We start from the raw sequence: 21,604 nt of genomic DNA on the forward strand, positions 1-21,604 counted from the left end.
GAAAAGATGTTGCAAATTGCACAAGCAACTAAGAAAGGGCACCATCGACGTGGGGTCATGAAAAATATTATCTTAATTATCGCACCAATCCATGCGCTGTGCGTGCCCCCAGCTTCCTCATGTCAACGTCGGTTCGGTTTGGTTAAAAAAAGCGTTGCGTGAGAGAAGAATGAAAGATCAGGCGCAATATGATTGTACAAATATTTGTGCATTCAGCACCTGATCACCCTCCATCTTTCCTTTTGGGGACAGGCCTATCAGTTGATGGAGGGCGATCAGACGCTTAGTGCACAATTTTTGTGCCATGTGATTGCACTCGATCCGGACTCTAGAGAAGAAGGGACAGACAGCAGCTGAGAAAGAGAGTGCCTAGGAATCCCAAAACGCGCGCGCGCGTAGGAGGAAGAAAAGGAAACGAATAAAGCAAGAGGGAAACTGGGAAAGCTTATAAAATAATAAAGAAAAAGAATAATCGTGAGGAAGACGGCTAGACGAAGGAAAATTGGGAGGGAGGGAAATGCAACTATGCGAGGAGTTGGCGCGGCGCCCATTGGAAAATCCCTACACCCCTTACCTTCTCTTCTTTTTGTTCTCCCTTTGATCCTTCTTCCTTAGGGACGGAGCTGGGATTCCTTTTTCCTGTTAATACCAAACAGGGGAAAACCAGGTATGGGTGTGGGGAGCGGGGATTAGGGTTTTTTTCCTTGTGGAGAGGTTTGTTTTGGGTTGTTGTGGGGGTTTTTGGTTTGGTTTGGTTATGCTAGAGAGTAGTCGACGGGGAGCGATGGGCTCGTGGTACAGAGTCGCCAGATCGTTGCAAGCGGTGGCTGCTCATGGGCTCCTCCTTGCCTTCACCATAGTTCTGGTTTTGAAGCTCGACCATCGTGTCTCCTGCTCATGGTGGTCAGTTTTATCGCTATTCCTTCTTCTTTAATTCTTTTTTCTTTTTCTTTTTTTTTGTGTTGGTTGAGAACGAGATATGGGCAGTTGAATAATCGTGGCATCTTTTCTTTACTGCGCTTTTTTTTTTTGTTGTTTAGCGTTTTCTCTTTCTTGTTGAGTGGGTTTTGAGATTGGGTTTCAATCGGAACTGAGGAAAGGGTTGGATAGCATCGTGGGTTCGGTTGCTTTGGATGATATAGTTATTTTCAATTGTTTTTCAGTCTGGGACATGCGAATTCCATGAATTGTGAGTTCGCCATTATTTTTTCAAGACAGAGTATGGGCGTCTTTGAATTGTGAACTTGAAACTGTATGCTTGTTTTGCAAAGAGATTTAATTTTATCAACGGTGGCCACCGCGGATGATGGCAGGATATGCTCTATTATTTGTTCAATGCTCTAGTGAGAACTTCGGAAATCTCGGGCTTATTTTGGCTAGGAGGTATTTAGAGGATCGCCGTTAGTTAGTTGCATTTTGACTTCATGTTATAGGTATTAATCATTTGGACCTTGGTGCATTCTTTGAACGCTTTTGAGATATGTGAGAGTGAGATATAGGCATGGTAGATACTTAACCGTATTAGGCTTCCAACAGCCAGCGTGTAAATGGTCGGATTTTTTTTCTAGCTGATTGTTAGTTGAATGAAGTTTGACATCCATGTTGGCACGAGTAGCAGAGCTGGATCGGTGTTATCTGCAAGGCAGTCTCAGGAGGTTTTAGTGTTTATTAGATGGTCGGATTGTAGCCACATTTCAGCTTATAGTAGACGGACGGGTGTGTTTGCAAGTGGCATACAGTGTACACCGATGGATTTTAGTTACAGCCTATAATGGTATATTTAATGTGCATGGTGGAATGCTAGATTGCTGAAGCTCACGTCAAGTTCCTGGTGCTTACGGACCGTGTGTTCCCAAGTGGTATACAATGGGTACCGATGGATTTTGAGTTACATCCTGTAACACTATACTTAAGATGCATGGTGGAATGCTAGATTGTCAAAGCTCACATCAGGTTCCTGGTGCTGACCTGACACCAAGAGCCCATCTAAGCAATTGACAGCTGTTTCATCCAGCATTCCTGTTTTATTGGTTGATTAGTGAATATTTCTGGTGAAAGTTAAAACTGAATGTTTTGCAGGGAAAACACCTTTTTTTCTCTATAATGAGTGCTTGTGCAGGTGTGGCATTTGGAGCCCATATTTTAGCAAATTAATATTTGAAGACAGTAGGAGAATGCTAGGCATTTATGTAGTATCATCCTACTATATTTGTTTTTCATTGATTGGCTGTCATTAGGTGTCCTGATGCTAATTAATTTAGCTAGTTATTCCAATTTCCTTGTCTTCTACTCTTCATGTAGATGATCCAAACAAGGAATGATTCTTAAATATGGACACCTGGATTTAAGCCGTCACTTCTTTATGTGCATGTTATGTGTGCGTGTTTTATTGCTGTGGATACTGGTGTATGCATCTTATGAGCATCGTTAATAACTTAATGGTCATTCTTTTCTCTTGCACAGACTTTTAACTATTTGTTTAAGTTTCTTATACCATAAGTAGTGGTTTTGAAATTTTGCAGGATCATTTTCATCCCCTTATGGTTATTTCACTCGATTGTCGCTCGAGGGAGATTCTCCTTACCTGCTCCATCACCACCACGTGACCGCCATGTATGATCAACTTCTTCATTTTGCCATCTTTAGCTGGAATTTATATTTTTGTGTAAAGTTGTGGTGTCAAATGAGATAGCTAGATGGTTAGATCGCAATATCATAACCATGGGGTCTTCGATTCAAATCCCATGGGGGTTATCTGCAACTTGCCTATCCAAAAAAACAAAAAAAATAATGTACTCAGATTGCATATATCTTTAACGTTTAGGATTCACTCTTGTCATTTGATGCAATGTTGTATTGTAGCGTATCGTATCTATGGGGCGTTTCAATACGATACACCTTTGTATCTTACAATACACTCCGATACGTTTCATTTTTTTTTCCGAAAACATATAAGGCCCCTTGGGGGCGAGTTCATATTCATCCCTAAAGAGCCTAAGAGTGATTTAGAGAGATTTTTTTCCAACAAAAAAAGAGGAAGATGAGGTTGATGATACTCAATGATTGACGTTATCTAATTCATTTTTGTTTGAAATTAAAAAAAATAGTTATGTAAAATTTTTAAGCATTAAAAAAAAACACTGATTTTTTTTTTTGTTTATGTAAACACACATTATTATGAATCTTGTGACTCATTAGCTTAGATTGTTATTTAATGTGTATATTATTTCATAGTTTGCATTTTTCTTGTGAGATATGCATGCCATTTATAACATATTATCTTGATTATTTAATGTTCGATGTCTTATGCATGCCATTCGTAGCACATAATTGTTTTGATATCTAATATTATAGTTTTATCTTATGCAATTCATCATTGTTTGATGGCATCTTATGCAGCTCATAGAGACATAAATGCTTCATATGTGATTTTATGGTTGTATTTTGTGCAATTCATCGTTGTTTCATGTGTTATGCTTTTTTTAGATTTTTTGCTATTTTTTTTCTGATTTTTCTTGATTTTTTTTTTATTTTTTGGGAAAAAATTATTAAAAAATTATACGATTCGATACGCTACGCTACCATACGTATCTTTTTTTGGGCCCGACTGATATGGATAATGATAGAATACTTACAACCTTGATTTGATGCACTACAAATGAAGCTTATGGTTGCCTCTCTTCTTTTTCTTTTTTCCCTCACAGTGGGCACCATGCCATGCTGTTGTTGCCACCCCGCTGATGATATCGTTTGAGCTTCTGCTTTGCATATTTCTTGAGAGCCTTTGGGGTATGTGGATTGCATTCTTGACATATAATTAAACATTGATCTTAATTTTATGGTAACTGTTGCTGCACTGGATTTTATGAAGTTGTACCTTATAACTTTTCTATCGTTTTCTGTTGTTTCTATGCTTCTCTTATTAACACAAGCCTTTTCCAAATATATCCATGCTTAGTTCATAAGGGTAAATAAGTCTTTGCATGCACTAGGCTCTTATTTATTTTTAAGGATTTGCTTGCAGTTCATGGCTCTCCAGCAGTGAACCTGAAGATCGTCTTCCTCCCTTTGCTAGCCTTTGAAATCGTTATCCTGATTGACAATTTCAGGTATCTTCCATTGTTTGAGTTTACTGTGGTTATATATTTGTATTAGTTTTGATTCCATAGGTGTAGTGCATCAAGAACTGTAACAAGATGGAACAATGTGTTGCAATATCTCCTTTTATGTGACACCATAATTTATTTTTCTGCATCCTGATACTCTGTTATCTATGCTCATATGTCAGTATGTTGTCATGTTTATTTCATTTTATCTATGCTAATGTAGGGAATAAACATGTATTTAGTTGTTTTGCAACACAAAGTACAAACAATGCTAGGATGCATGTAAGATGATTGGTTATGTATTTGTTAGGATCCTAAGGAATTTCAATCTTGTGATTTGTGAACTGACGAGTATTGCTCTTAGTGGTTCATGTTCTAACTTCATTGTTCTCAACATATTTTCATATTTATCCCTATGCAGAATGTGTAGGGCTCTGATGCCAGGTGATGAAGAAAGCATAAATGATGAGGCCATATGGGAGACACTTCCAGTAAGTTTCCGCTATGTTGATATGGTCTCATATGCTTGTGATAACTGATAAGTGCTATGTGCTGTCTAATGGGGAATGAGTTAGTATGGGTACATATTTGTATGTATGTATCTATATGCCATTTTTAATTTATTGTATTCCGTAGTTTTTGTTCTATGCATGAAAACTTTTCATATTAGGATTCACGAAGAACTTGATCTTATCCATTGTTTGCAGGGCTTCATTTACTTGAAAGGCTATGAAGGCCGTGTACTTTTGATATGAAATAGAATAACAGATTCTCTTTCATTTCTGTTTTATTATCAGTATCTTTGTTTCTGGTCCTGTAATTTTTCAGCTATTTCCAGTTGTTGCTGTGGTTCTGCAGCTTCTGCTACCCTGATTGTTCTTTGAGGGACTAATAAGTTTTTTTTTATTTTCTCCAGCATTTTTGGGTTGCAATTGCTATGGTGTTCTTTGTTGCAGCCACCATATTTACGCTGTTGAAACTATGCGGTAAAGTTGTTCTTGCCCCTGTGGCCATGAATTCCAGTCACATCTTATTTGATGTTGCCTTGTTTTTATCAATATCTAAAAAATCACTTCATCACAATTTGCTCACTATTTGTTCTTTTAGTGATTCAAATGTGTGGTTTCTATCACTTCGGTAGATGTCTCTGATATGGTTTAAAGTGTTGAACTTATGTAAAGGATCACTTGTTATAGTTTGTAATCTCCAGAAGTGTGTGCTGCAACAATGAGTATGGTGATGCAAAAATAAACACAGATAGGAAACCTTGTTTTGAGAATATTTGAATGGGTAAACAGGCTTAAATATTCTGATGGGACAAAATAATGTATTAACTAGGTCTGACAGAAAGTAAGCCTTATACCTAAATATTTGGTTATGCTCTGTACGATAGTCACCAGATATCACAATATTTTGATTTTATTGGATTTTAATTATTTTTAAAGATAAGATAAATTGAAAAAATCTATAGTAAAATAATGTGTTAAATATCACAATATATCATGTTATTTTTTGGGAAAATCATTTGTTTTGAACAATGTTGTGAAAAGCATTGAGGGGTAGTGAAGCGCTCTACCAAAAAATGAAGCAAGGCGTAAGCCTCGAGGCATAAAGCATAAGCCTCAAAAATATATTTTTGAAAACTTAAAAAAAACTTTAAAAAATATCTAAAAATACAAAAAAATAAAATAAATGCTTCATTAATGAATCAACAACCAATAAGAAATATAAAATCTCAAATAAATACCGAAAAATTTGAGATTAACATGTGAAACTAACATTAATGCAACTTGATTTATGTAAGTATCTAACAAATAAAATATGAGCATTCAATAAAAAATTAAGTAACAAAATCACTAACAATCAAATTTCTCAACATCATGTCATCATCAAAAAATGCATATTAGCATTAACAACCAAATGTTAATGTATTTGTCCAAAACTACATAGATGAAACATAATGTAAAACCTTAAAAGGAACTGGATTCACAAAACATATGCAGTTATATAGAATGACTACTAGATGACACTATTTATGCAAAAAATGCATATTGTTGATTCTTAAATGCATGTACATGCATCACTAATTTATTATAATTGATGCTTCAAAGGCCAATGGTAGTTAGAGATCTATCACTTACATTCATGATGGATGCAGGATATACTGTCAGAGGGAGGGAGAGACAGAGAGAGTGAGAGACAAAGAGATAGGGAGAACGAGAGGTAGAGACAACGAGAGAGAGAGGGTGAGACAATGAGAGGGAGAGATGAGAGGTACATGCTCTTCTTCTTATTTTTTCTTTCGGTAGAGAGAGGTACCTGTACCTCTTCTTCTTCTTTTTCTTCCTTTCCGCAGAGAGAGAGAGAGAGAGAGAGAGAGAGAGAGAGAGAGAGAGAGAGAGAGAGAGAGAGAGAGAGAGAGAGACCCCTAGGAACTCGGGCCTCCCCTCATTTAGGGTCAAATGGGGGCTTTGACCCAAAAAGACTGAGGCGCATGCCTCAGCCCGAGGCGTGGCTCGGCATGAGGCGTGCACCTTATAGCCCATGAGGTGCATGCCTCAGGGACTTTATGCTTTTTAAGCGCACCTCAAGGCTCAAGGTGCCTCACCTTGTGGCGAGGCGCACTTTTCACAACATTGGTTTTGAATAATGTTTATTATTTGTTTTAAACTTATATTATCCCTAGGAAATTAGTTTCTTAAATTCTTATGAGAAAAACTTTCACCATTTTTATTGCAAGACCCTGTATTTAAAACTACTCTTTTCATGAAAGCTACTTAAGGGATGCTCCTTAGGCTAAGATGGTGAACTAAAGCAGCTAGAATGCTAGATGCATCTTCTTGGCTTCCTAGTCTACTCTAATACGACTAGTATTGACAATGATATTCGTTTGCCCTTTATCAGATTTCTCTCACCAAGAAATACCCAGGAAATTCTTGAGATAAAAGGGAACAAAATATTTATCAGCAGTAGTTGGCACTGAAAAATAGGCAGACTTAGTTGAATGTAGGTGACATGGGGAACTAGATCAATATAAAATGGGCTTGTTTATTAAATCTCCCATTTCCAATTCCTAGTAGCAACCAGTTGTTAAATCATGAACTTGATGGGTGAAAAGGTCTGAATATGAGCTTACAGGGGAGGTCATGAAGATGGGTGTTGCAAACATGGTTACTGAAGACTACTATATGTTGGGAAGTCATGGAAGCTGGAAGCTAAGCACTTCTGTAATTCAGTTCCCTTATCATGAGAAGCACGCTTCCAATTGCATCAAATTTTCATTGTGAATGGAAATTAAACTAAGAAACAACACATTGGCTTAACTCTTGAATTGTGGTTCCTATAATAATGGCGCCATAGTTTACATATTTTAATTAGTTTTAAAGATAAATCTTATATGGCAATTTTTTTAAATTCTTAAAATGCAAAATGTTTTCATTAAACTCAATAGGTATTTTAGTTTACCATTTAAAAAAGGAAAATCCAAGGCACACATGTTTAAAGCTTCTCGTTATCAGACGTTCAGTATTATGTGCTCTTATATATAATTCATAAGCATGTCATGCTAATCTTCATCTATTATTTGCTGCTTAATAGTTACTATAGTATCACTGTATTAACAAATAGTTTTTTTTTCTTAGATATTTTTAAATAAGGTCTTGTTTTGATTTTATACTATTAATATATAAGTCTTTATTTTAGGTCTAAAAAAATGTTATATTAACATATACTTTGTTGTTCAAATAGTTAATAAATTTTAGTTGAAATAGTAGTAACATATATTATATTAATTTTGACCTTTTTATATTTGCAGGCTAATAAATTTCTTAAATGCTTAGTCACTTTTCACTTTCAATTTTACATGTACTTATAGACCCCTGGTTTCTCGCTTTTGCATACCACATTGCTTCTTGAATCCAGTTCCTTCTTTGGTAACCTTGGTTGCAAGTTGCAACAACTTGAAAGCATGTGCCAATGAAGGACTAGGTTAGAGTGTTTATGGTGCTTAATAAAGGAATCGAATTGAAGACATAGATATTGAAAGTGTAATATTTTAAGGACCTGTGGTACTTGAGGAATGCATAAAAAACAACTTACATATTAAAATCAGAAAATGCATATCAAAATAAGTGAACAATGAATTGAATTTAGGGAGAATTAGGGGATGAAACACTTGGGAGGAAAATTTAGGAAGTTCAATGAAGTTTAAACTTTAAACTTATGTTTTTTCATATGACTAGTAACTTTTGTTGTCTGGAGGCCACAGGCTAAAAACCTTTTGGTTACATGAGACTAGTGAGGCCGTTTAGGGATGTGTTCTCCATGGGAGGGCGCCAGGATTTTTTTCCTTTCTGTGGCCCCTGTAGCCAATTTGGAAATTCCTTTTAGTTCTGTGGTTTATGTACTTAATTTCTGGTGAGGCAGGAGTCTTTTGATTGTGCGGACATTATGGTCTTATAATTTTGTTACCAACTTTAAGGAGGTGAATTATCTGAACAATGACTGTGTCTGGATAATATCAGCAATACTACTTCTCCTGAGAAGAAATTAAAACCTGTGTTTCTTGATAAATTTTGACAAATGCTAAAAGAAACGTCCAAATGGGAAAATCATGAAAATTTGAAGTTCAAAAGGTCTATAATGGAGACATTTCTTCTCTACTCGGGTGCTTGCTATCAGTGGGTCATAAGTCATTCAGCCAGTCCTTGAGCTTACTTTTTCTTTTGCAGGTCATTTGTATCAGATAGGTGTCTGTGACTCTGTGCTTTATTACTTAACAGTTACACAGCTAATGTTGATTTATTATAATGCAGGTGATGTAGGTGCATTAGGATGGTGGGATTTATTTATTAATTTTGGGTAAATTATTTCTTCTTTATTGTATTTTCTCTTCCTATTTTTTTTCTTCCTTCTTTATGAACACACCATGGCTTATCAGCTGCTTCTAATATCTTTCACTGGGCAGAATTGCAGAGTGCTTTTCATTTTTGGTTTGCACAAAGTGGTCCAATCCAGCTATTCACCGACCTAATCGTAGAGGACCAAGTTCGTCTTCTCAGTCCAGATATCTTGATTGGAACAGTGGCCTTGTGGTGTCATCTGAAGAGGATGAAAGCCAAGATCATATGTGTGCCCCACAGGATATTGGAGGCCATATTATGAAGATTCCGGTGATTGCATTCCAGGTTTTGCTTTGCATGCGCTTGGAGGTATTCCCTGGCTGTCCTTTTAGACATGGCAAACAACTAGTCTATCATAGGTAGGGGTGGGCAACGAGCCAGGTGGCCCAGTGGGCCAAGCCGACCCGGCCCACCATGGGTCAAGGTTTTAGGCCCTAACCTGTTAGCTACCGGGCTGAAACCCGATGGGCCTAAATTATCTAATTAATTTCTTAGTAATATGAACAATAAAGAAATAAGCTGACTGTGCCTGGGTCGGCCCGCGGACTACTGGGATGACCCAATGGGCCTAAGCTATCTAATTAATTTCTTAGTAATATGAACAATAAAGAAATAAGCTGGTTGCATAATACCATTACCTAATTAGTTACATTAATTTTATGGAAACTAAAAACATAATTAGTTTGGTTGGTACATGGGAAGTTGTTGATTATTACTATTTACCTAATTAGTTGCATTAATTTTGTGAGATAGAATTGGCTGGGTGCATGTGACTATTGGTTTATTTAAGAATTAGAGTTGCTGACATTCAAAAATAATGTACAAATGAGTTTGGGCCAGGGCTGAACTGACCCTTTAAACATTGGCTCATTGGGTCAATGGGCTGGGTCATGGGCTGCTCTTCAAACCCGAACCCATTAAGAACCGGGCCAAAATCCAGCCCATTAGCAAATGGGCCAGGCCATCTCCAGGCCGGGCCACACTTGAAACCCGATGGGCTGAGCTCTAAATGGGCTTGGGCCGGGCCGATGCCCACCCCTAGTCATAGGCTTACTCCTCAAACTGAATTCATAGCCTGATCAGTTGCTTATAATGTCAGGGTACGCCACAAAGTGCTCAACACATTCCACTGGCAGCACTTTTCTTGCCACTTTTCCTTCTGCAGGGTGCTGGGGTTTTGTTTGCTGTATCAAGGTTGTTGGAGAAAATTGTTCTTTTACTTAATAGTGGAACTAATACAGGAAGATATTTCTCTGTCTCTTTGAGAGCTCGTGATTGTTTTGGGTTCCTACATCATGGTTCAAGGTAAATAAATTTTCTGTTTCTGTCTTGTGGTACACTACTCTCTGAATGTCCCTAGATGTTTTTGACTAGAAATTTGTTTTACTCTTGCAGGCTTCTGGGTTGGTGGTCGATTGATGAAGGCAGTAGAGAAGAGCAGGCTCGACTTTTTCAATCAGCAAATGCTGGGTAAGGACCCCCTGTTCCTGTTATTCTGTAGGTAGTTCTTGTGTGGCATGCAATGATGATACATATGCCTCCTTTTCTCAGGGCCACCTTGATATTGAAATGGAAATGCATGTCTGTTGGTTGTTTCAGGCTATAAAATTGTACTCTCTTCGATTCTATCTTTATGCATGAATTTTTCATTGAAGATTCAACTTGATTTACATTCATGTTAACAATGTCTAAGCCTTTGTGCAGGGATTTAACTAGAACTTGAACAACAGAAGAGAATGTATCTGTGACTGTGTACTGTATTGTTATCTTATATGTGTCGGTTCATCCAACTGAATCTCAGTAAAGAACTGTCATATAATATGGAAACTAAGATAGCTTTCTGTATTTTAAGTATCAAGAAGCGGCAGTGACCTTTTAAAAGGATATAGATGGTGACATTTTTCTTCCTGGATGTAATTTAATGTTTACCTTTGGTGTTGGGGAACAGTAAAAGCAGCATGAACATTTATATTGCTGACAGTATTGAGACTTAGAATTTGCAGCTTCTCTTGTTCATCTGATGACTCTTCTTAAGCTTTAGCAGGCGTCATCTTCCTTCTAGAACCATTTGTTTTCATGATCTCAGACACTTCTACATGCGCGTACAATTTGTTGCTAACTTGCTATATATCCTGGATGATTTTCTCTTCAGTAGAAAGTATGCACACTCATTAACACACACACACACACACGTCCTTTTTCCTTGTAAGCTGCTGAAACTATTACCAGGTGTACCCTTCAAAAGAAATATCAGTCTGTATGGTGGGTGTTAGTAGTTTGGTGATCAACTTCAACTTCTTCATCATTGTCATCATTGGCCTCCTCGGATAGTTATGTCAAACTGTAGTAGTGCAGTCTCCTTCATCTTTCACTAGTCTAAAGTATTCTTCTAGCAACCAAATGTTACCCAATTTGCAGCATTTCAAAAGCAACCTGTCAGCTAAATGATGCTTTAATTGTCAAATAACTTTTTGTCTTATTTTTGTTTCACATTATTTTAACTCATAATCAGTCTCCTCAAAGCATCACTCTCCCTGCTCTCATATTAGCTCCGTCTTTGTGATTCTTATGAATCACAAATGAAATGTGATGATAGAAGTACATTTTTTGCAAAAAACCTAGAAGGAGAATGATTTAGCCTAATTCCTTTTGAGTGGTATTCCCATTTACTTCTCAAATGAGCCTACTTTCTTCGATAGTGACTTATCATATATCATTTATTATATTCCTAAATTTCTCTTTGACTTTTTTTCTTTTTAATGTTTGAAGTAAGAAAAATCTTCATTCTGATGAGATTGTCAGTACTAATTTATCCTTAAATTCTCCGTCATCGACATGCTACATGCTGAATTTATGTTTAAGATCCCTATGATTTTTGGCTTTCACATGTTTCTTGCAAGTTAATTACATTTTTATTCCTTCTCCTCAACACATCAGCTTTCGTATATTAAGTTAAAACTTTAAAAGCTTTTGATCTAAGACTAGTGATCATTGTTCTGGTTCACTTGTGCTTGTTGGCCTGCAGTAAATTAACGAGCCATTTTCCAATAAAAAAATCTGAGTATTATTTTTTACCACAGTTTCTTGCACTTATAAAGATCACAATTTGTGAGGATGTTATATAATAATATGAACACTTTTCCCATATAGCAAAATTTTATTCAAAGTATATTTCAAAGTTTGATTTGTTTCCTTTTGTGTGCTTTGTTCAGTGTAATATGTGGAATATCTAATGAATTTTCATATTCTTTTGACATAAACTGTACAGGTACAGCACTTTCTGTGGTCATCCACCTGAGGTGGTAAAGAAAATGCCCAAAAGGGATCTTGCAGAAGAGGTGCTTGTCACTGCCATTTCGTTTTAACATTAAATCTCATTACGTTATTATGCAATGAATGTGTATCTAGGTCTCTTAAATTCTATGCGGCTCCCAGGTCTGGAGGTTGCAAGCAGCACTAGGAGAGCAATCAGAAATCACAAAATACAGTCAACAAGAGTATGAGAGGCTTCAAAATGTAATTCCATAACCCTTTGTGTCCAGTTCATCTAGTTATGTGCTATTTGTAATGAAAAAAAAACGTGCACAAAAACAATGCCACTAAAGGGCTACAAGAACAAAGAGCACACAAACACAAAAGCCACTAACCTACAAAATACAAAAAGCCACAAAGGGCTAACACAAATCACTCAAAAAGAGCAAGGGAACAAAATAAAAAAAATAATTGTATTAAAAATGCTTTAGCCAAGCATAGATAGAGAGGGGACAAAGGCCCCTTTAAATAGGCCACAAGCTATGTCACATGGGTGCGGGTGCGGGGATTCGACACTTCCAAAAAACCCGGGTGCGGGGGTGCGACAGGGGCAAAAATGTGTATATATATATATATATATATATATATATATATATATATATATATATATATATATATATATATATGGGGGTCTGGGGTTCCCCCCGGTGCGGGTCCTGCTGCGCGGTCAGCGCCCCCCCCCCTCCCCCGCAGATTTTTTTAAAAATTTCGCAGCCCATTTCATAGGGCAATTTTTTTTAAAAAAAAAACCAAAAAAATGGACCATCCGAAGCCCATTTCATAGGAAAAAAAAAAACAAAAACAAAAACAAAAAAAATGGACCAAAATGCCCCTGGGTGCGGTCAACACACCCAGGGTCGGGTTGACCGCACCCGGTGCCGCACCCGCACCCACGTTGAGTCGCATCGACGTGGGTGCGGCACCCTGCTAGCCGAGTCCCTGTGACATAGGCCACAAGAGGCTCTTAGAGCCGTTGTGGAGCTCCCAAGGGCTCTAAAGGCCTTACAGTAATGCCCTTATACTAAATGAAAAAAACAAAACTTAAATAAAAAAAATATAAAAAGACAATGCATACACATGAAAAGACAAAAATACCCCTAGAGAGTATTATCTATTACATAAGTACATATATATATATATATGTAAGAATAACATATTTTAACACTTGTGTAAAAATAAGGATATAATTTAATGGTGTATATTTATCTAATGTAAGTGATCTTCAGTTTTGTCCTTAATATATGCAGCTAGAGATTCACTGTATCTGTTCTATTGTCAGTGATTTTTTGCTGCTTATTAGTTGTTCTATTAGGCTATACTATGTGCAGCTGAGCTTTCATGGTCACTTAGCAGTTGATTTTTATTGCTGATGAGTTGTTTAAGGCCATTCTATTTATTAGGTTTATCTGTGGGGTGATTGTTAAAACACTGTGTACATATTCATTGATATATGTATATTAATAAATATACGTATATCAGGGGTATTCTGGTCATTTCTTATGTTGTATTTTAGTAAAGTCCATTAGGGACTGAAAAGTCTGTTTCTTTATTTCTTTTTTGTATTTTTAAATGTTAAAGTCAATATGGCTGTTGGAAGGTCAGTCCAACTAGTCGTTGGACTGCCCCTCTTTGGAGGCAGTCCAACTACTGTCGGGCTGCCTCCCTTTATGTAATGTGAGGCTCTATAAATAGAGCCTCACCTCCTCTTGTAAAGGTATGCTTTCAAAAACCATTTGAGATACATTAATACAATATCTTTTTGTTATGATCTTGTGAGCTTTATGCTTTTGTGATCTTATGGGTTTTCATATTTTTGTCTCTCTTTTATGAGATTGCTATCGGTCCATTAAAGACCATATTATATTTATGAACTTGTGTAGCCCTTTGTTGACATTGTATTTGTGCACTCTTGTTTCATTACATGGTATCAAAACTTGGCTCTTGTAGTGAAAGCTATCTTGGGATTATCATACTTGTAGTGGTGCTCTTCAACCCTTGGTTCTCATCCAATCCTTTTACATAGACTTCTTCATTATGGGAGAAAGAGATTCTGCCCCTGTCATCTCCTACAAGTTCACTGAAAATAATTATTTAATGTGGGTAACCGCTATCAAGAATCACATCAAAGGTAAAAAGCTATGGGGTTTTGTTGGTGGAACAACTAACGAACCTCAACTCAAATTGACAAGAAGAGAAGGAGATCAAGTCAAAGCTTTATCCGAAGAAGAAAAAAAGAAAGCTTTGCAAGAATATTAAACTAAGTTGGAGGATTGGGAAGCTAGCAATGCTCAAATTCTCTCATGGTTCATTAATACCATAGAGTTCAAAATTGCCACCAACATCAAGTTTAAAAAGGCATGCGATGCATGAATTTTTCTAAAGATTACCTTCATCCAAAAAGATATGGCTTAGTCATATTATCTTCAAGACAAGGTACGTAATACCAAACAAGGAGTGTAAGAGACTTTTATGGTATTTTATCTCCTATTTGAGATGAACTAGCCTTGTTAGAATCAAAATGAAAAGGTTCAGCTATTGAAATGAGGTCACAATTAGAAAGAGAAAATCTCTTCTCTTTTCTTTATGGTTTTCAGTCGAAATTTGAGCAAGTTAAGTCCTCCTTGCTTCATAGGACTTCGACTTCTTCTATAAGTGAGGCTCTTGCTCAAATTTGCCAAGAGGAAACAAGACTTGGAATGCACAAGTCTAATGATGAGGTTCTTGCCGTATCAAGACCTGAAAATTTTGTAAAAACATATAAATCACTTTACTTTGAAAGAAAATTCAATGGAGAAAGACATAATAAATGAGGATACAAAGGTAAAACCATTTGTCATCGTTGTAAGGAACCAGAGCATATAAGATCGGATTGTCCCAAGTTTAAGAAAGTGGACGCCATAAGTGAAGAACCTCAAGAATAAAAGAAAGGGGGCAACTTCAATGATTTAACCATTGCCCAAATAGCTGATGCCATCTCACAAATTCTTAAAACCACTCTTTTTACATCCGGCGCCACCATCTCCTCCTCTTTTTCTCCAGGTAAGACTTCTTGGATTTTGGATTCGGGAACCTCTTTTTACATGACTCATAGTGAGTCTCTATTATCCGATTGCATTATTTCATATTTTTCATGTGTATCAACCGCCAATGGTACTTTTTTAAAAATTAAAAGTATAGGAAACCTCAACAATATCTTATTTTTTTTTGTTCCAAATGTGAGGGTTATTCTAAAATTAGACTTAATTTTTTTTCAGTTTCTCAATTTTTCGATTATGGGTGTAAAGTATTCTTCTCATTTAAGGCTTGTTGGGTGCAGGATCTCTAGTTAGGGAAGCCGATTGGGCAAAACCATAGAAAAAGAGATCTTTACTATATGGATTCCTTATGTTTACCCCAAAACCCTTTTTGTAATCATGTCAAAGACATTAATTTAGAAGTATATCCAAATTATCTCATTTGTCATTTTTGAAATTTTTTGTAAAGATAAAGATTTTGTATATGAAGATTGTATACTTTGAAAAATGCAAATGATGCCTTTTGGATATAAAACTTCCTTGTCTAATGAAAATTTTGAATTAGTGTATTCGGATGTATGGGGTCCCGCTCCCGTTATATCAAAAGGTGGTTATTCATATTATGTTACATCAATAGATGATTTTAGTAGACATACTTGAATATACTTCCTTAAATTCAAATCCGAAGTTTTTTCGTGCTTTAAAAACTGTCATAATCTTGTTAAAAATCAATTTGAAACAAATATTAAAGTCTTCTGCTTTGACTTAGGAGGAGAGTTTCTGTCAAATGAATTTCAATTATATTTAAAAACTCATGGTATTGTATATCAAAGATCTTGTGCTAGGATCCCTCAACAAAATGGTATTTCTGAAAGAAAGCATCGTGACATTATTGAAACTACTGGGACCCTACTTATTTCAAAAGAAATTCCAAAAAAAAATTGGGCCGAAGCCGCCCTCACTACGGTATGTCTAATAAATAGAATACCTTCTCAAACATTGGAAAACAAATCTTCTATTGAAAAACTTTTTAAAATTTCCCTCGACTTGAAAAGGCTAAGGGTATTTGGATGTAAATGTTTTATGCTTTTTGAAAAATATAACAAAATCTCTCCTAAAGTTATAAAAATGAGTTTTTCTTGGATATGCCGAAAATAAAAAGGGCTATCGATGTTATGTTCAAACAAATGATAAACTTTATGTTTCTAGAAATGTTACTTTTCTTGAAAATTAAAATGGATTTGATCTTTAAAACCTAAGGAAGAATCCGTGTATGCGTTCTTATTTGATTTGTTACCTAAATCAAATAATGAAATTGTTGATGATAATGACATTGGTAATTTTGAGACTATTAACGACTCAAGTGAAGAAAGCGAACCAACTCATAATCTCTTAGAATACTCTAAACAAAATAATGGGGAGCATCCATTGCTTTTGAAAGATATAATCAATCAACAAATATTGAAGAAACCAATGTTAGAAGATCTAAACGAATACATACGCCTCCAAATAGATTTGTCTCTTATGAATAGTTTTCTCTAAACTATAGAGCTTGTCTTCTAGCAATTCATTCATATCATGAACCATCTAATTACAACGAAACTAAAAACATAAAAGAATGAATTGAAGTTATGAAAATAAAATTAGATGCATTACACAAGGCACATACTTGGGCAATTCAACATTTTTCCAAGGGAAAGAAGACGATAGGGTGTAGATGGATTTTTAAAATCAAAACAAAAAGTGACGGGTCCCTAAAAAGATATAAAGCAAGATTAGTTGCAAAAGGATACTCTCAGGAATATGGAATAGATTATGAGAAAATATTTGCCCCAGTAGCTCGCATGATTACAGTCAGGGCTCTAGTTGTGGTAGCATCAATTAGAAAATGACCTATATATCAGTTAGACGGTAAGAATGCATTCTTAAATGCAAATTTAAATGAAGAAGTTTACATGCATCCTCTCCCTGGTTTGACTATTGAAAATGGTATGGTTATTCGTCTTCAAAAAACTTTATATGGGCTTAAACAAGCCCCTAAAACATGGTATGATCGATTTAGTGGTATTGTAGTGGACCTTTGATTTAAATCTTGTTACATTGACACTGCTCTTTTTGTAAGATCTAGAGGTACCTCACTTATCATTCTTTTTTTGTATGTTGATGATATGATCATCAGTAGGAATGATCAGAAGGAAATTGAAGAAATTAAAGTTATGCTTAAAAAATCTTTTGATACCACTGACCTTGGTTTTTTGAAATATTTTTAGGAATTAAAGTTGCCTATGCGTCAAGAGAGTACATTTTGTCTCAAATCAAGTTTGCAACTGATATCGTTGTGCGTTCGAGAATCACTGACACAAAATATGCCGATACTCCTGAAGTGATAAATGCAAAAATGAGAGCTGAAGACAGAGTATTATTAGATGATCCAACTCCTTATAAGCAACTTATCAGATCATTAATGTACCTGTCTATTACTAAGACAAACATTGCGCATGCAGTACATACTGTAAGTCGGTTTCAACATACACCCACATCAGTTTACATGAGTGCAATATTAAGAATAGTTTGATACATCAAGAAAACTATATCTAAAGGGATATTCTTATCCTCTTTATCATCTTTAAATCTTATTGCTTATACTGATTCTGACTGGAGAAGAGATCCCAATAACCGTAATTTAACTAAAGGTTTTTGTGTGTTTGTAGGTGATTCCTTCATTTCTTGGTGATGTAAAAAACAACATAAAATGTCTTTATCCTTCACGGAAGTTGAGTATAGGGCGATAGCTACAACAACCACTGAGGTCGTGTAGATGAGATCATTACTTTCAGATATGGGTGTTGATGTTTGAGAACCTTCAAAATTATGTTGTGATAACAAAAACACCGTATATATAGCCAACAATCACACATTTCATGAGCGGACAAAATCTATTGAGATGAATTGTCACTATGTTCGCGAAGAATATTTGAAGAGAACGATTACTTTGCCACATGTTTAGTCTGAATTTCAGATTGCGGACTTCTTCACCAAAGCTATTCCTCTACCAAGATTTTTGTATCTTCTTAGCAAACTTTTGGGGATTTCACCATAAGTTTAAGGGGGAGTGTTAAAATACTTAGTACATATTCATTGATATATGTATATCAAGGGTATTCTGGTTATTTCTTATATTGTATTTTAGTAAAATCCATTAGGGACTGAAAAGTCTTTTTTTTTTGTATTTTTAAATGTTAAAGTCAATATGGCTGTTGGGAGGTCAGTCCAACTAGTCTTGGACTGCCTTTATGTAACTCACCTCCTCTTGTAAAGGTATGCTTTCTAAAACCATTTGAGATACATTAATACAATATCTTTTTGTTATGCTCTTGTGAGCTTTTATGCTTTTGTGATCTTGTGGGTTTTCATATTTTTGTATCTCTTTTATGGGATTGTTATCGGTCCATTAGAGACCATATTTTATTTGAGCACTTGTGTAGCCCTTTGTTGGTGTTGTATTTGTGCACTCTTGTTTCGTTACAGTGATTTCACTTTTGGTATGTATTCATGAGTTCTTTGAATATTCTGTGGGTATGTAGAAGGCATGTATGTGGCAAACTGCTTTCTGCTCATTCTGAAGTATTCAGCAGCTGATTCTGAAAAAGCCCCCTTTCTTTTACTCCTGTAGCAATAAACCTAATGGAGGTTATGGGCAGGTTAATTTGAGTTCAGTTATTTGTTAGCATGAGCTCTTGGTGAAAGCTACAAGCTTGTTGGGTTATATTCTTTTATATATTCACTTGCAGAAAGGTGCCGCATTCTAATGCATGCCACTTTAATCTGCTCGTGATACAGTTATCTTATACATTTATGTGGTGTTCATTTAACTTGTGGATTCATGGTTTGGGCTTTTTTGAGTTCACTAGAAGTTCAAATTATATTTGTTTATTTGCTTTCTAGCTACAAGTTACATATATAGTGCTTTGCGTAGATGGAAAAAGCTTTGCAGGCGGGTAAAAAGTCATCGATGATTAATTATTTCATTAAAGACCTGTGTTGTCTTTATTTCTGTGGTTTATTCTTTCCTATCCTCACAGCTTCTGCACGTTCAATTGATCAGGAGAAGGTCCTCTGTAGGATTTGTTTCGAGGCAGAAATTGGTGTCGTTCTGTTGCCATGCAGGCACCGCATCCTTTGCAGGTAGCTCATGTTTCATCTCATTTAGTATGGTTTCTATTTCAGCATCTATTGATGAACTTTAACATCCATCCTATCTTTTAACTCAGTACTTGTTGCGAGAAGTGTAAGAAGTGCCCGATCTGCCGAGTCTCCATTGAGGAGCGTATGCCTGTATATGATGTATAGGCTAACCATGTGTATACTAAAAAAACACTACTTTTTGGGGAGCTGGGATGGACGGTATGTGATGTACAGATTTGACTTTCAGCACACTACCATTTTGCTACTTGCGCCCTCAACAAACTTCTGGCTGTTCCTTTGCTTTGTTGAAGTTTAGATGATGAAGCATAAAGTGACAAGGCTGGAGATAACTGTTTAGATTTCTGTAAAGGATTGCCTTCTGCAACTAGCTGTAAATATCTTGTGGAAGTTGGGTTTGTTCTCTGCCATCCAAACGGTGTAATGACATATATCGGATAATACTATTTGTTAGTTTTCCTGTTTATTTTGTCCTTTTTTTATGAGTCGATAGTGGCCTAGGTGGATACTTTTGATAAACCAAATGCCACCTCAAAAAATTCAAATCAATTCAAAGACATGTCAACAAGTGACATGAAAGAAGACTAAACAGAAGCAATGGATTCACGCTTAGAGCAGAATCAGGGCCATCCTAGGAAAACACTCCTCCCAAAAGTGCAATGACTCCCATTCCTTTTTATTCTGGTGGATCTCAATGACAAGGAAGACGATACAAGACATGGGTTTAAAATTTAGGCAGAACCCCCCTCCGTGAGATCACTACGTCTTCAACTTCTAGCCGCTATGCTCGCCTGCAGTCTCACAGATCAACGTCCTTGAGTGTTATGATTTGTTTCCTTGTTACCATTTGTTTCCTCATTTGACGGAGGATCACGTCTGATTATGCTTCCTCATTTCCTCAAGATAAGCTTAGCTATATCTTATCATAAGCATGTATATTTCCCATTGTAACTTTATTGTTTTACCATGTTGTCACTTGATTGTATATAAAAGGGGCTGTATATGCAAGATGAATATATATAAAATATCTCATTTTCACAGTTGAGGATTCCAATCGTTCTCCTTCACAATGACTCTACAAATTGTTACATGAGACTTTGTGCAAATCATCACATAGGTATTGCCTCGTAAATTGTTACATGAGGCTAAGTGCAAATCGTCACATGGTATCAGAGCCTTAAGCTCCAGTTCTTGCCGAGTGTCTCCAGCTGTGCTTGTTCATTCATATTTTGTTTGGATGACTGTGGGCAGATCCTCACAGCCTGATCTTCATTCCTTGTTGTGCTATAATATCGTTCATTCTCGTCTTGACTTTGATTGACGGCGACTGAAGAAAGTGGCACATATATCACTTCGACATCTTCAATGAATTTAAGTTCAGATGTAGTAAGTCCAAATTATCTGCATCATTCAAATAGTCCAGGCTCAATCTTGGTTACTCAACTACTAGATGGTGACAATTACCCTACGTGGAGCAGAGCCATGACAATGGCGTTAAGTGCAAAGAATAAAATCTGTTTCATAGACGGTATGCTACCCAAACCAGACCCTTCTTCACCTGAATCATTGGTATGGATGCGTTGCAATCATATAACCTCTTCTGGATTTTAAATTCTATCTCAAGAGATTTGGCCAACAATGTCATTTACGCTACTTCGGCTAAAGAAGTTTGAGATGATCTCAGAGAGAGATTTACTTAGAGTATTGCTCCAAGAATCTATCAAATTCAATCTGCAATTGCAAAACATCAACAAAAATCTAGTTCAGTTGCAACATATTTTACCAAACTAAAAGGATACTGGGATGAGTTGTCATCATATTCTCCCATGTCAGTATGCACTTGTGGGGCTGCTAGAAGTATGACTGAGCAACTTCATAGGGAATGAGTCATTCAGTTAATAATGGGTTTGAATGATTCGTTCCTTACAGTGAGAGGACAAATCCTATTAATGGATCCATTACCTTCCATTGCAAAAACCTACTCCTTGATACTTCAAGAGGAGAAACAACGAGAAGCTCGATATGAGGTGACCCAACCAATGGACAGAATGACTTGTGCCGTGAACTC

General features: G+C 36.2%; 1 protein-coding gene across 2 annotated transcripts; it reads left to right on the forward strand.

Moving 5' to 3' along the window:
- The first annotated feature begins 474 nt into the window (after positions 1-474).
- Positions 475-20,002, forward strand: LOC149845965 (uncharacterized). 2 transcript variants are annotated; one of them, XM_089996102.1, is made up of 14 exons: positions 475-903; positions 2,523-2,613; positions 3,705-3,789; positions 4,025-4,109; positions 4,528-4,597; positions 5,023-5,092; positions 8,921-8,966; positions 9,073-9,316; positions 10,107-10,312; positions 10,403-10,477; positions 12,276-12,345; positions 12,443-12,523; positions 19,439-19,518; positions 19,605-20,002. In XM_089996102.1, exons 1-14 carry the CDS (start codon positions 758-760, stop codon positions 19,681-19,683), a joined length of 1,428 nt encoding a protein of 475 aa, XP_089852228.1. In that variant the 5' UTR covers positions 475-757; the 3' UTR covers positions 19,684-20,002. The 2 variants fall into 2 exon arrangements, with proteins under 2 accessions (XP_089852228.1, XP_089852227.1); XM_089996101.1 differs by having other exon boundaries at positions 477-903; positions 19,416-19,518.
- Positions 20,003-21,604: the final 1,602 nt, after the last annotated feature.

Source organism: Nuphar pumila, chromosome 2 (genome assembly GCF_984573655.1).
Source record: "Nuphar pumila chromosome 2, dmNupPumi1.hap1.1, whole genome shotgun sequence".
Taxonomy (NCBI): domain Eukaryota; kingdom Viridiplantae; phylum Streptophyta; class Magnoliopsida; order Nymphaeales; family Nymphaeaceae; genus Nuphar; species Nuphar pumila.

Coding starts and splice junctions, on each gene's coding strand:
- LOC149845965 (XM_089996101.1), top strand. CDS start 758: ATGCTAGAGAGTAGTCGACGGGGAGCGATGGGCTCGTGGTACAGAGTC. Junction 904..2,522: donor CGTGTCTCCTGCTCATGGTG/GTCAGTTTTATC, acceptor GAAATTTTGCAG/GATCATTTTCATCCCCTTAT. Junction 12,346..12,442: donor AAAGGGATCTTGCAGAAGAG/GTGCTTGTCACT, acceptor TGCGGCTCCCAG/GTCTGGAGGTTGCAAGCAGC.